Source organism: Heterodontus francisci, chromosome 4, assembly GCF_036365525.1.
Source record: "Heterodontus francisci isolate sHetFra1 chromosome 4, sHetFra1.hap1, whole genome shotgun sequence".
Lineage (NCBI taxonomy): Eukaryota > Metazoa > Chordata > Chondrichthyes > Heterodontiformes > Heterodontidae > Heterodontus > Heterodontus francisci.
In genome coordinates, this window is record NC_090374.1 from 51,482,769 (window position 1) to 51,498,978 (window position 16,210).

Consider the following 16,210-nt stretch of genomic DNA (forward strand, 5'->3'; position numbering starts at 1 on the left):
TTTGCATCTTCTGTCTCTAAATTATTCTTTTATGAATGTAATCCTTTTCATTTATTCTGATCTTTTTATCATAACCTAGTTAGGATGTCAATATTTTCAGTTAAGACTATTACACACACACACACAGCAATAAATAGATTTCAGTAAAATGAAAAATGGTGGTTCTGTAGCCTGCAGTGCATTAATTTCTGCTGTAGGCTTCGGAGGGTTAAACAGTCAACTGAGAAACGATGGTGAGATCTGATGAAATGTAAGCTGATTGGCTATGGTATCTCTGCTGATCAGTTCACTACGAGTCCATTACAGGTGATGTTTTGGAATTCTGAAATATATTCTTGCATTTTTTCCATCAATACTTTTTAAACTCTGCTTTTAGTAAATTAGTGGTTAAATACTTTACCACATAACTTCAATAATTTTAATGCATTTATGAACAGAACTTTGGTTTTGGAATGAGTCCTTTTTAGATGTTTTGGCTGTGAATCTTGTGTCTGTTTTCTAAATAAAATTTCTGATACTTGTGCTTTATTTTTTTATTTATTTTATAGATACAGCATTGAAACAGGCCCTTCGGCCCACCGAGTCTGTGCCGACCAACAACCACCCATTTATACTAATCATATATTAATATTCCCTACCACATCCCCACCATTCTTCTACCATCTACCTACACTAGGGGCAATTTACAATGGCCAATTTACCGATCAACCTGCAAGTCTTTGGCTGTGGGAGGAAACCCACGCGGTCACAGGGAGAACTTGCAAACTCCGCACTTTGTGGCTGATTGTTGGGGAAAATTCAAAAAAGGTTGTTAAAAAGATTTAATCCGTGGTTTATGTTCCCTCTGTCAAAAAAGCCAACCTCTGGTCTTTCACTTGCCAGGGCAAAAACTTAGTGTGTCAGCAGTGGTGTACCCCTGACACATTCTTGAAATCATGCAACACAGAAAGAGGCCATTTGGCCCATTCTGCCAGTGCCAGCACAATTCTTTCAAAGTTGACCAGTACAGAGAAATGCAACATTTTTATTTTAAGTGAAAGCTTGTTTTTTTATTTAAAAGTCTATTTGTTTCATTTATTATTTTGATCTAATCGGGTTTTTTTAAGAAGATGGCAAAAAGTAAACTGGTGAGAAGTGTAGAGATTTGAAGTGTGTGATATCTCACAAAGGTGAGTATTTAGATCCTTTTTTGTATCGAGACTCCATAATTGTTCCTGATACAGAAACTTTTAATAAACCTCATATCTTTCAATTTCAGAGCTTAAGATTTTGAGTGAAATTATATTTAGGCTACTGCCCTGAGATTTTAAAACTGTCAGCCAGTGATTTTGCCTAGGAGAATTTCTGATGAAAGGTCATTGACCTGAAACATTAATTTTGTTTCTGTCTCCACAGATGCTGCCTAGCCACCTGAGTATTTTCAGCAATTTCTGCTTTTATAATAGTCTTGGGAAAGTTATTATGTCTGTCTCATCAGTCCTTCAAACTCTACTAACTGCGTTCTCTCTATTCTTGGATGATGGGTGTTTCATTGAGGGGATTCTTTTCAGGCAGGTGTCAAAGAATGCAATCTAGCAGACATGAGTTAATTGTTGGACTGCTGTCATTGGTAGGGTTCCCTGCTAGGACAGGCAGCTGTTGGCTTTCTCATTCAAAGAAATCCATATGCACATTGTAAATGAATTAGCAACTTCCTGGTTAAAGATGGCAATGAGGTGTGTGAGCCACCTCAAGTCAATGTTTTAGATTTATTTGTGAAGAATACCTTTTATCAATGTGAGCATGGACATCAAAGCAAAAGTTGATGGATTGTTGACCTTTATTTCTCACAATTTTTCATTGTGAACTCAGTTGGAAGTTATTGAAGAGAACTACAAAGATTTTGAAACTTGTATTTGGCACAGGTGGTTTTAATGCTAAGTGAAGTACTGCCATCTTTCAACGCCAGGTGCACAGTGCATGATACTGCCATCAGTCATATCCGACAACAGCCTGTCAAAGAAGAACTGGATGAAAGCACAACCATCAACCAGATGAAGAGCAACAAAGCCCCTGGAGTCGATGGAATTCCACCTGAAGCATGATGGCCCTGTCCTATACATCAAACTTCCATGAGTTTTTCATGGTCTGCTGGGAACAGGGCAGGATTCCACAGGATCTTTGTGATGCTGTTGTCACCTTATACAAAAACAAAGGTGAAAAATCAGGCTGCTTCAACTACCGTGGGGTCACCCTCCTTTCTATTGCTGAGAAAATCCTGGCTAGAATACGTCTGCACAAGCCTGTGCAATCATTGCGGAAGAAAACCTCCCAGAGAGCCAGTGTGGTTTCAGAGAAAACAGAGGCACCACAGACATTGTATTTGCACTCACAATTACAAGAAAGGTGTCATGAGCAAAACAAAGGCCCGTACGTCACTTCCGTGGACCTCACCAAGGCACTTAACACTGTGAGCAAGATGGACTTTAGCAAAAACTTGAATGCCCACCCAGGTTCCTGACCATGGTGTAGCAGTTTAATGAAAATCAGTACGGACAAGTCAAGCAAAACAGCAACCTCTCGAGTCCCATCCGAATCTCCAGTGGCGTAAAGCAGGGATGTGTGCTGGCCCCGACTGTATTCACCATCTTTTTCAGCATGATGCTGCAGCAAGCAACAGAAAACCTTAAGGAGGGGGAGTTTACGTACACTTCCGGACTGATGGAGGCCTTTTCAACCTTGGGTGTCTTCAGGCTCACACAGACACAAGAAAAACTCATCTGTGAACTTATTTCGCTCTTCTGGCCCACAGTCAGACATACAACAACATGTTTTTCCAAGGAGCCACAACTCTTCGGACTAAAAATCAGTTTGTAAGAAAACTGAAGCCCTCCTTCAGCCTGCACCCCAAGCAGAATATAGACCACCAAGCATTGTCATCGAGGGAACTGAGCTGAATGCTGTCAAGCAATTTACCTATTTGTGGAGTGTCATCTCGTTTGATGCCACCATAGACAAGGAAGTAATTAGATTTTTTAGATTAGAGATACAGCACTGAAACAGGCCCTTCGGCCCACCGAGTCTGTGCCGAACATCAACCACCCATTTATACTAATCCTACACTAATCCCATATTCCTACCAAACATCCCCACCTGTCCCTATATTTCCTACTACTACGGCAAAAGTGCGAAGAGAAATGCAGACTGGTTTCAATCTCATAATGAAGAGCTGGAACCTGTCATAGCCGCTAAGCCCATTGCACTTTTGAACTACAAGAAAGCCCCCAGCGATTTAACATCCGCAGCACTTAAAGCAGCCAGAAGTACTGCACAAAGAACAGCTAGGCGTTGCGCAAACGACTACTGGCAACACCTATGCAGTCATATTCAGCTGGCCTCAGACACCGGAAACATCAGAGGAATGTATGATGGCATGAAGAGAGCTCTTGGGCCAACCATCAAGAAGATCGCCCCCCTCAAATCTAAATCGGGGGACATAATCACTGACCAACGCAAACAGATGGACCGCTGGGTTGAGCACTACCTAGAACTGTACTCCAGGGAGAATGCTGTCACTGAGACTGCCCTCAATGCAGCCCAGCCTCTACCAGTCATGGATGAGCTGGACATACAGCCAACCAAATCGGAACTCAGTGATGCCATTGATTCTCTAGCCAGCGGAAAAGCCCCTGGGAAGGACAGCATTACCCCTGAAATAATCAAGAGTGCCAAGCCTGCTATACTCTCAGCACTACATGAACTGCTATGCCTGTGCTGGGACGAGGGAGCAGTACCCCAGGACATGCGCGATGCCAATATCATCACCCTCTATAAAAACAAAGGTGACCGCGGTGACTGCAACAACTACCGTGGAATCTCCCTGCTCAGCATAGTGGGGAAAGTCTTTGCTCGAGTCGCTCTGAACAGGCTCCAGAAGCTGGCCGAGCGCGTCTACCCTGAGGCACAGTGTGGCTTTCGTGCAGAGAGATCGACTATTGACATGCTGTTCTCCCTTCGTCAGATACAGGAGAAATGCTGTGAACAACAGATGCCCCTCTACATTGCTTTCATTGATCTCACCAAAGCCTTTGACCTCGTCAGCAGACGTGGTCTCTTCAGACTACTAGAAAAGATCGGATGTCCACCAAAGCTACTAAGTATCATCACCTCATTCCATGACAATATGAAAGGCACAATTCAACATGGTGGCTCCTCATCAGAGCCCTTTCCTATCCTGAGTGGTGTGAAACAGGGCTGTGTTCTCGCACCCACACTTTTTGGGATTTTCTTCTCCCTGCTGCTTTCACATGCGTTCAAATCCTCTGAAGAAGGAATTTTCCTCCACACAAGATCAGGGGGCAGGTTGTTCAACCTTGCCCGTCTAAGAGCGAAGTCCAAAGTACGGAAAGTCCTCATCAGAGAACTCCTCTTTGCTGACGATGCTGCTTTAACATCTCACACTGAAGAATGCCTGCAGAGTCTCATCGACAGGTTTGCGTCTGCCTGCAATGAATTTGGCCTAACCATCAGCCTCAAGAAAACGAACATCATGGGGCAGGATGTCAGAAATGCTCCATCCATCAATATTGGCGACCACGCTCTGGAAGTGGTTCAAGAGTTCACCTACCTAGGCTCAACTATCACCAGTAACCTGTCTCTAGATGCAGAAATCAACAAGCGCATGGGTAAGGCTTCCACTGCTATGTCCAGACTGGCCAAGAGAGTGTGGGAAAATGGCGCACTGACACGGAACACAAAAGTCCGAGTGTATCAGGCCTGTGTCCTCAGTACCTTGCTCTACGGCAGCGAGGCCTGGACAACGTATGCCAGCCAAGAGCGACGTCTCAATTCATTCCATCTTCGCTGCCTTCGGAGAATACTTGGCATCACGTGGCAGGACTATATCTCCAACACAGAAGTCCTTGAAGCGGCCAACACCCCCAGCTTATACACACTACTGAGTCAGCGGCGCTTGAGATGGCTTGGCCATGTGAGCCGCATGGAAGATGGCAGGATCCCCAAAGACACATTGTACAGCGAGCTCGCCACTGGTATCAGACCCACCGGCCGTCCATGTCTCCGTTATAAAGACGTCTGCAAACGCGACATGAAATCGTGTGACATTGATCACAAGTCGTGGGAGTCAGTTGCCAGCATTCGCCAGAGCTGGCGGGCAGCCATAAAGACAGGGCTAAATTGTGGCGAGTCGAAGAGACTTAGTAGTTGGCAGGAAAAAAGACAGGCGCAAGGGGAGAGCCAACTGTGCAACAGCCCCAACAAACAAATTTCTCTGCAGCACCTGTGGAAGAGCCTGTCACTCCAGAATTGGCCTTTATAGCCACTCCAGGCGCTGCTTCACAAACCACTGACCACCTCCAGGCGCGTATCCATTGTCTCTCGAGATAAGGAGGCCCAAAAGACAAAGACCTATACTTGTGACCATTTTATAATGGCCAATTTACCTATCAACCTGCAAGTCTTTTGGCTTGTGGGAGGAAACCGGAGCACCCGGAGAAAACCCACGCAGACACAGGGAGAACTTGCAAACTCCACACAGGCAGTACCCGGAATCGAACCCGGGTCCCTGGAGCTGTGAGGCTGCGGTGCTAACCACTGCGCCACTGGTCAATAGGCTTTCAAAAGCAAACAGTACATTCGGCAGACTCCACAAATGAGCGTGGAGCAACCATAGCCTTAGAGCACAGACCAAATTAAAGTGTACAAAGCTGTAGACCTCACTTCCCTTCTGTATGGCGCTGAGTCATGGGTCCTATACCGCTGTCAAGTATGCCTTCTAGAGCGCTTGCATCAGTGCTGCCTCTGCAGCATCCTCAAGATCTGCTGGCAGAACCGCATCTCAAACATTGAAGTCCTGGAAACAACCAACATCGAGACCATCCTCCTGCTAAGCTAACTGTGTTGAGCAGGTCATGTTGCCCAGATGAATGACAGTCGCCTGCCCTAGATAGTGTTGCATGGAGAGCTGACCACTGGTAAAAGGAACAGAAGGGCCCTGTGAAAATGTTTCAAAGACTCCTAAAGTCCCTCCGTGCCACATCGACCATCGCCAGTGGGAAGTGTAGGCCACAGATCATACCACATCAGGAGTGCTACAGACATCTTTGAGACTGGATGAAGAACCAGTATGAAAGAGAGAGAGGAGAAGGATAGATCCATTTTCTCCCAGCAGCGACTACACCTTCACTTGCACCCATAGTGGGCGAATATGTTGGTCATGGATAGATCTGACTAGCCACCAGCAGACCTGTAATCGATGAGTACAACCTTCCCAAAATCTGGTTTGCAAAGAAATGATGAGAAGTACTGCCATCTTTCTAAGCTGTTGCTTTTGTTTAAGGTTGCACAAATCAGGCTTAAAAGTTATCTGTTTAATGTGACAGTATGCTGCTGTCCCAAAGGTAAAAGACCATTATTCAGCCTTTAGCTGAATGGCCTACTCCTGTTCCCAATTCATATGGTTGTATCACAACTATTTTGTGCTTAAGACTAGGTTTCTGCATTAGGTAGAAGTGGCAGTCTGGTTCTAATTCTGCTCAATATCCGTTTTGTGAAGTGCTCTCCGCCCCCCCCCCCCCCCCTCACATATTGCCGAATGCAAAATCTGCCATGAACCTGTGAAATTGGGCAGTGTTTAACATTTTTAAAAAATTGCTTAAATAAATATTCATAGATATATTTGTGGTAATTTGGTGCAGTTTGATTGAACTCAAAATGGGTTTATCACACAAAGGAATTTTTAATCGATGTCAGTCTGTCACCTGTGAGTAATAGTCTGCAAATTGAGTGCAATTAAGTGGAAAGTCCCAAAGTTGGTTGATTCATCCTGAGGGTGTGGTCAGGGCCTGCTTCTGGCAGTTTTTAAAAGAAAAATACTGCGATCTTTTGTTTAGGTTACAGTGCAACCCAACAGAAAATCTACCCTCCACCTCCTTCCTTTGTAAGTGCAGGTTTGACCAGCTGACTTCTGGAGCCAATGAAAATAACTAGCCTGACTTGCGATAGAAATTAACTGCAAGATATGTTTAGTCAGTAAAACTAATGGGGAAAGCATTCCAGACTTGAGATCTGTTGAGAAGGAAGGCATCCTCACGCAAGAGTCATTCGGCCCATCGAGTCCATGCCAGCTCTGTGAAGCAATCCAGTCAGTCCCAGTCGCCCTGAAAGTTTTTCCCCTCAAGTGCCTATCTAATATCCTTTTGAAATCAATAATCATGCCATTATCACTCACTGCACAAAAAAAGTTCCTCACATCGCCCCTGCATCTCTTGCCCAAAACCTTATATTTGTATCACTTAGTCCTGTATCATTAGCTAATGGGAACAGCTTTAGTCTCCCTTATGTAAACCTGTCATCATGTACATCTCCCTTTGTTCCAAAGATTAGATTAGATTAGATTAGATTAGAGATACAGCACTGAAACAGGCCCTTCGGCCCACCGAGTCTGTGCCGAACATCAACCACCCATTTATACTAATCCTACACTAATCCCATATTCCTACCAAACATCCCCACCTGTCCCTATATTTCCCTACCACCTACCTATACTAGTGACAATTTATAATGGCCAATTTACCTATCAACCTGCAAGTCTTTTGGCTTGTGGGAGAAAACCCACGCAGACACAGGGAGAACTTGCAAACTCCACACAGGCAGTACCCGGAATCGAACCCGGGTCCCTGGAGCTGTGAGGCTGCGGTGCTAACCACTGCGCCGCCCAAAGAGAACAAGCCCAGCTTCTCCAACCTAACCTGGTAGCTATATTCCCTCAGCCCTGGAGGTATTAAAATACTAACTGTGACTTTGTACAAAACATTATACAAAAAATTGACTGCATTGATGTAACTTGTTCTTCAGTGTTACAAATTTATTGAAATTTATTATTTGGCAGGGTAGAATATGGTTTAATATCCTTGACTATATCTAACCCTTGAACTCCTTTTACTTTATCTCATGTGTCCCTGACTTGGCATATTTTTTAAGTAAATTACCCACTACTGAGGTTTTGCTGGTTTAATACTTCCTAACTACTTAATTTGCAGTTCAGCCAGGACTGGATGTCGACAAGCAGGCTGATGAGACATGCCAAGGGCTGAAGTTGTACTTTCTTCTATAAACCTCTACTGTAAAAACAGTGCTCATTTTCTATCTGATCCCTTCTCAAAGACAAGCTTTTCATCAGCCTTTCCCTATTACCTTTTCTAAACTAGTTTCTCAGTGCTTCCTCAGCCAATTTTCTGTTGCTTCAGCTCTATACTTGATTTTTGTACTCATCCAAAGAACATCAGTTTTTATTACACTACCTTGGTGGGAATATAAAGTCTTTTAGTCTGCTCCTGTTTGTTTTCCATGGTTTATGGACAGTTTCTGGTCTGTCTTGGTCTTCAGGTGTAGGATATAACCCTAGCATATGGCTGCAGGTTCTCCCACTGTGCGCCCCCTCCCCCATTGACTATTTATGAATGAAAATGGTAACATAAAAGTGGTATCCCGGAACTGCGCTAACTTAACATCGGGCTGTGACCAAATTTCACCTGATTCAGTTGAAGCTACAACACTGGCATCCACTCTGCAATGTGGAAAATTGTAACCTGGCCAATTACTGCCCCATCAGCCTACTCCCAATCAGTAAAGTGATGGAAGGTGTCATCAACAGTGCCATCAAGTGGCACTTGCTTAGCAATAAAATGCTGAGTGACGCTCAGTTTGGGTTCTGCCAGGGCCACTCAGCTGCTGACCTCATTGAATCAAGGCTGTAAACGTGGACAAAAGAGTTGAACGAGGTGAGGTGAATATGACCGCCCTTGCCATCAAAGAGCCCTAGCAAAACTGAGGTCAATGGGAATCAGGGGGAAACCCTCTGCTGGCTGGAGTCATACCTAGCACAATGGAAGATGGTTGTGGTTGTTGCAGGTCAATCATCTGAGCTCCAGGAGTTCCTCAGGGTAGTGTCCTAGGCCCAACCATCTTCAGCTGCTTCAAAAATGACCTTTCTTCAATCAGTCAGAATTGGAGATGTTCGCACAGTATTCACCATTCGTGACTCCTCAGATACTAAAGCAGTCAGTGCAGAAATGCAGCAAAACCTGGACAAAATCCAGGCTTGGGCTCATAAGTGGCAAGTAACATTTACACCACACAAGTGCCAGGCAATGACCATCTCCAACAAGAGAATCTAACCCTTGACATTCAACGGCATTACCATCGCTGAATCCCCCACTAGCAACAGCCTAGGGGCTACCATTGACCAGAAACTGAACTGGAGTAGCCATATAAATGCCATAGCTACAAGAGCAGATCAGAGGCTCGGAATCCTGAGGCAAGCAACTCACCACAGCCTGTTTAACATCTACAAGGCACAAGTCAGGAGTGTGATGGAATACTTTCCACTTGCCTGGATGGGTGCAGCTCCAACAACACAAACTCGACACCATCCAGGACAAAGCAGCCTGCTTGCTGAGCACCCCATCTACGACCAACCCACAGTGGCAGCAGTGTGTACAATCTACAAGATGCAATCCACCAAGGCTCCATAGACAGCACCTTCCAAACCCGTGACCTCTACCAACTAAAAGGACAAGGGCAGCAAATCCATGGGAACACCACCACCTGCAAGTTCCCCATCATGTCTCACCATCCTGACTTGGAACTATAATCGCCGTTCCTTCACTATCGCTGGGTCAAAATCCTGGAACTCCCTTCCTAACAGCACTGTGGGTATACCTACCCCAAATGGACTGCAGCTCACCACCACCTTCAAGGGCAATTAGGGATGGGCAATAAATGCTGGCCTGGGCAGTGACACCCACATCCCATGAATGAATAAAAAAAACACAACTCTTCTACTGCGACTACAACTTCAAAAGGAGATGGAACTAGCTTGGAGCTTCATGTGCTCAGAGGACCAGGAAATATTAGGCAGTTACTTTACTGAAATAGTACTACAGTTAACAATCTAGATTATATAGTAAACCGGAAGAACCTTCATCTGTTGCACTTCAATTTTAATAAAAGTATTTAGCAGCCTAGATCTACCACAGATGAGAGAAAATATACACCACCTACGTTCAACATTTGGACTTTTGCCCTAAACTGAAATGCACTGCTTGGAAAACATTAGGCAGAGATGAAATACTTAAGTGTAGATTGATTAATCAATAGGATGTATGATATATTTCAATAGTATTTCTATCAAAAGAAATACAATTTCAAATTAAAACCACTTTTTACAAAAATGTATTTAATGAACATGGCTGCACATTGTAAAAGCATTTACTATAGTTGTGCTATACTAGTTGTTGCTTCCAATCTGCTTTTCATTAGCAAAAACTAGTATTTTTATAGTTTAAAACATGTCACAGTACAGTCACAATTTATAGTTTGAAGCATATGAACAGGCTCCAAGCTGAGTCTAAATATATTATGTCCCAACAGGTAGTTTAACACTGAAGTGAACCAAATGTCAGTTACAAGTACATATTGAAAGGCAAATTAAAGAGCCACTTAGAGGAAATTAGCAATGAGAAAATAAATATTCATCCACTGATGTTTTCTCTAACAGAAAAAAAGAATCAAATCTTATGAGGGGCATGGACAGGGAGCAGCTATTCCCCTTAGTTGAAGGGTCAGTTACGAGGGGTGGGAGGTATAAGGGGGATTTGAGGAAGAACTTTTTTTACCCAGAGGGTGGTGATGGTCTGGAATGCCCTGCCTGGGAGGATGTAGAGGCGGGTTGCCTCACATCCTTTAAAAAGTACCTGGATGAGCACTTGGCATGTCATAACATTCAAGGCTATGGGCTGGCAAATGGGATTAGGTAGACAGGTCAGGTGTTTCTAATGCATCGGTGCAGACTCGAAGGGCCTCTTCTGCATTATTATTCTGTAATTATGAAATCTGATGCACGTTTTGAATTGTATGTAGTTTCACTTGCATTTTGCAGAGACCGCAGTGTAAGCTAGACCTTCCATCAAATGCCTGACTTGTTTTAAAGCAGTGTTGTCCTATTCTTTAGAATTTGATAGATGTGTTTAGCATGTGATCTTAGTCTATGGTAAAATGAGGAAAAGCAGTTGTATTTTCTTGGTTCGTGATGTTTTCAAACCATATATACACAGTGCATGTGATGCATTTTCTTCAAAAAAATGCATTTGACTAAGTGCTGACATTGTCACAGTTATACCTGGTCAGTGATTTCTATTGGACAGCACTGCTCTATGCCTGTGAAATAGCCCACCCCTATTGAGCATTAAGTAGCAACAGTACAGGAAAAACACAGCAACTGTGGCTGGAAGATTTGAGTGAACAATCCATCTTTACCATAATTTCAAATATCAGCACAAGAATTAGTAAATGATAATTATCTTAGATCAATGCATTCAAAAAATCTTAATTTAAGAGGGTGCAGTACACTTTCTCAGAATAAGTGGGTGGTCGAGATCAGGAGAAATGGTCACTCCTCCCCAGCACATAAGCAGGCCATTAAGACAATTTAACCTGGAAGATAATTAGTTTCATCTACAACATACCACTTTAAAGCAGTTTAAAAATCCACACCTTAAGGGGACTGTTTCACAATGACATATCATTTATATAGTACATGTGCTGGCCTTGAAACATATAGGTAGATACAGTGATTTGTTTTAGTGCAAATCATTCTATTGTGGAATAAAGTAAAATTTAAAAATCACCCAATTATGGATGAATGGACAAAAGCAACTTTCAGTAATGTCAAATATGAGGACATTAGGAATAGATTCCAGTTTATGGTTAGAATTTCCTGAAATGGAATAGCTGGCGAGTTGAGCCAAAATAGATCTTCCCAATGAGCTACACTGAAATCCTCACTCATTCCATACACTGCTTTTTATGTTCGTGTAAAAGAGACCCTAAGGAAAACACCAAACATGTACATGAGGTGCAGTTTATGAAACTGAAATATTTTCACATTGTAATCATGGATACTGGAAAGATGCAGAAATATTGGAGTTTTTTTTTTAAATGCCATGAAACAGCATGCTTGGTCCTGCTATACCTAAATGTGAAGGCATAAAGTTACAACCTATCAGCTGGTATAAATGCAGGAAATGTGTGAGAACTGCATTTAACATTGGGTGGAGTTAAGTTAATGAGCAGTAGATGGTATTAGAAGTTTCACAATCAGCACAAAAAGGGAAAGATGACACTAAGTTAAAATCTAGGTTCATGTTCCATCAAGATTTCAATGACCTTTTGTGCTATACACATTGGTCAGGAAATTCCAGATCAATATTGGCAAATATTTTTTACCAATGTAGTTTCCCAATATCCAGCTGCTATGATTGTCAGGTAGCTGAGAAGCCATTAAAATAGTGGGTTAACGATCACTCTTTTCAGCAAGCTGTTGCAGTATTTATAAGGAAGGGGGAGGGAAGGTTTATGTTCATATCTTTAATTTTACCTTTGAAAAATGTTTTTGGCAAAAGCCAACACCTGAACCTAGTCTGTACTGTATGAATATATTTGGAGTTAGGGTTAGACTGGATGAAGTGTTAAACTCTTAAAATATACTGCATTCTGACTTTTGCCTCTCCAGCAATTTTAAGTGCCATTGTGTATTTAATATCTTGGGCATACAAGTGTGCCTTATTTCTGAATTTCTCCTGAGAAGACAATGCTTAAAAGCAATGTATGGCATTGCACAAGTGATTAATTATGTTTTTCAAAAACTGCAAAGTCTGTCTCATTATGGCAATATTAACCATACTATAGCACTGAAAGAAAACAAGTAGGTGCCTACTGCCAGGGATCACTTGAATCAAATCAGATAACCACATTCTTTCTAGTGTAATCTTTTCACTCAAGACACTGGTTATTGCCTGCTTTGAAACCAAGTCAACTCCAAAAATACATATAAACTTGGGTGCAAACATTCATAAGGTCCCATCGTATGTTCAAAAGGCTCCTCAAGCTTATACACCACTGGATACCTTGGCTTTGGGAATAATCCTTGTGCATTCAATGTAATTTTCCAGATCTACTGGCTGAAACAATAACAGACCAGCAATCCTGTAAGTTGATGAACAAACACTAAACTGTCCCTTTAATTCAAATGGGAAAAATACAAAACATCTTTCCAGTGTACAAGTGCCAGTCTTTACAGTGAAATCCCTTTGGAGTTGTAGTATCCTACAATGGTCAAGCTGCTTTCTTCGTACAGCTGCCAGGGAGCTCTTGAAGATTAAGTTTTGATCTGCAGAAACCAGATTAGAGCACAATACCATCAATACCAGAAGGCCGACAACATGGCACTGCATCCCAAGACATGTAACCACCCATGATCGCAGGGACAGAGAAGGAAAGGCCATCCCCCTCTCATACACTGATGAGATACACTGTTTTGGGGGGGGGGGAGAAAGAAGAGATGATCTCCCAGGGGAAAAGCAGCAACAGCCAAGTTCGTGGCACCACGCAGGGCTCTGCTGCACAGTAGGGATGGAAAAGGGGTGGAAGAGCTATAGTGATAGAATCCCCTATCGTAAGAGGTGCAGATAGGCATTTCTGTGGCCACAAATGAGACTCCAGGATGGTATATTGCCTCCCTAGTGCTAGGGTCAAGGATGTCTCGGAGCAGCAGCAGGACATTCTGAAAGGGGAGGGTGAGCGGCCAGAGGTCATGGTCCATATTGGTACTAATGACATAGGCAGGAAGAGAGAGATGAGGTCCTGCAATATAGGGAGTTAGGCAGAAGGTTAAAAAGTAGGACCTCGAGGGTTGTAATCTCAGGATTACTCCCTGTGGCATGTGCTAGTGAGGATAGGGCAAATGAATGAATGGCTGAACAACTGGTGTAGGCGGGAGGGCTTCAGCTACTTGCATCATTGGGAGCTTTTCTGGTGCAGAGGTGACCTGCATAAGGAGGACGGGTTGCATCTAAACTGGAAGAGGAACCAATATCCTTGCGGGGAGGTTTGCTAGTACTACCTTGGGAGGGTTTAAACTAGTCTTGCAGGGGGTTGTAACCCAAAGTAGTAGTCTCTCCACTGAGGTAGTTGAGCCAAATGTAGAGGTTAAAGCAAGCAAGTCCAGTAGGCGGGGCGGGGCAGGACAGGGAGCATCAAAGGTCTGATAGGCTTCTTGCATTAAAGTAAATGCAGTTTAGCCCGACAGGTAAGGCAGATGAACTCAGAGCATGGATCAGTACATGGAATTGTGATATTATAGCTATTACGGAAACGTGGTTGAGGGATGGGCAGGACTGGCAGCTCAATGTTCCGGGGTACCGATCCTTCCGGCGTGACAGAGGTGGAGATGAGAGGAGGGGGAGTTGCATTATTGATTAGGGAGGACATCACGGCAGTACTGAGAGAGGATATCCCAGGGGGAATGTCCAGCGAGGCTATATGGGTAGAACTTAGAAATAAGAAAGGGGTGATCACTTTGATGGGGTTATACTATAGGCCCACCAATAGTCAGAGGGAAGTGGAGGAGCATATATGTAGGGAAATCACAGATAGGTGTAGGAATTATAGGGTTGTAATAGTAGGTGATTTTCTTCTTTGGCCTCCTTATCTCGAGAGACAATGGGTAAGCGCCTGGAGGTGGTCAGTGGTGTGTGGAGCAGCGCCTGGAGTGGCTATAAAGGCCAATTCTAGAGTGACAGGCTCTTCCACAGGTGCTGTAGAAAAATTTGTTTGTCGGGGCTGTGACACAGTTGGCTCTCCCCTGGTGCCTCTGATTTTAACTTCCCTAATATTGACTAGCATTAAGGCAGTCCCAAGGGATCAGATGGGGAAGAATTTAAGCGTGTCCAGGATAGTTTTCTGAAGCAGTATGTGGATGGCCCTACTAGAGAAGGGGCTACACTCGACCTCCTCTTAGGAAATGAGGATGGGCAGGTGGCTGATGTGTCAGTGGGGGAGCACTTTGGGACCAGTGACCATAACTCTATTAGCTTCAAGACAGTTATGGAAAAGGATAGGACAGGTCCTCAGGTTGAAGTCCTAAATTGGGGGAAGGCTAATTTCGATGGCATCAGACAGGAACTCTCAAAAGTTGAATGGGAGAGGTTAACAGGTAAAGGGATGTCTGGCAAGTGGGAGGTTTTTAAAAAGTGAGATAGGAAGAGTTCAGGGCCGGCATGATCATGTTAGATGGAAAGGCAAGGCTGGCAAGTTTAGGGAACCTTGGTTGAGGAGGGATATTGAGGGTCTGGTCAGGACAAAGGAGGTATAGGCAGCTGGGATCACGTGAGTCCCTCTAGGAGTATAGGGGATGTAGGACTACACTTAAGGAGGAAATTTGGAGGGTGAAAAGGGTCAATGCGATTTCCCTGGCAGATAAGATAAAGGAGAATCCTAAAAGATTCTATAAGTATATGAAGAGTAAAAGGGTAGCTAGGGAGAGAGTTGATCCCCTTAAGGATCAGTGTGACAATCTATGTGTGGAGCCACGGGAAATGGGCGAGGTCTTAAAATTAATATTTCTTGTCCTTATTTACCAAGGCGGTGGTCATGGAAGGGAACAGCGATATCCTGGAGCATATCAAGGTTACAAAGGAAGAAGTGTTGGAGGTTTTGAAGCGCATTAAAAGGTGGATAAATACCCAGGGCCCGACCAGGTGTATCCTAGGATGCTATGGGAAGCAAGGGAGGAGATTGCTGGGCCCCTGGCAGAGATTTTAGTATCATCGTTAGCCACGGGTGAGGTACCGGATGACTGGAAGATAGCTAATGTTGCGCTTCTATTTAAGAAGGATAACAGGGATAAGCCAGGGAGCTACAGGCTGGTGAGCCTTACATCAGTGGTGGGAAAGTTATTGGAAGGGATTCTGAGAGACAGGATTTATATGCATTTGGAAAGGCATGGTCTGATTAGGGATAGTCAGCATGGCTCTGTGCATGGGAAATCATGTCTCACAAACTTGATTGAGTTTTTCGAGGAGGTGACCAAGAGGATTGACAAGGGCAGGGCGATGGACATTGTCTACATGGACTTTAGCAAGGCCTTTGACAAGGTCCTGCATGGTAGGCTGGTCCAGAAGGTTTGAACACGTGGGATCCAGGGTGAGCTAGCAAATTGGATACAAAATTGGCTTGAAGGAGGCGTATGGCATGCTTGTATTCAATGCCTCGGCCGATGAAGGCAAGAGTTGGGATGTCATGTTACAGTTGTACATAACGTTGGTTAGGCCGCATTTGGAATACTGTGTGCAGTTCTGGTCGCCGCACTACA

At 43.8% G+C, this 16,210-nt stretch overlaps 1 protein-coding gene across 1 annotated transcript in view; it reads right to left on the reverse strand.

The window, feature by feature from the left end:
- Positions 1-12,899: 12,899 nt before the first annotated feature.
- Positions 12,900-16,210, reverse strand: part of hmgcra (3-hydroxy-3-methylglutaryl-CoA reductase a) — a 41,406-nt gene continuing 38,095 nt past the window's right edge. Inside the window, exon 20 of the mRNA XM_068029508.1 lies at positions 12,900-13,228. Coding sequence (XP_067885609.1) covers positions 13,174-13,228 — 55 coding nt within the window. The 3' untranslated portion in view covers positions 12,900-13,173. The remainder of the gene's footprint in view (positions 13,229-16,210) is intronic.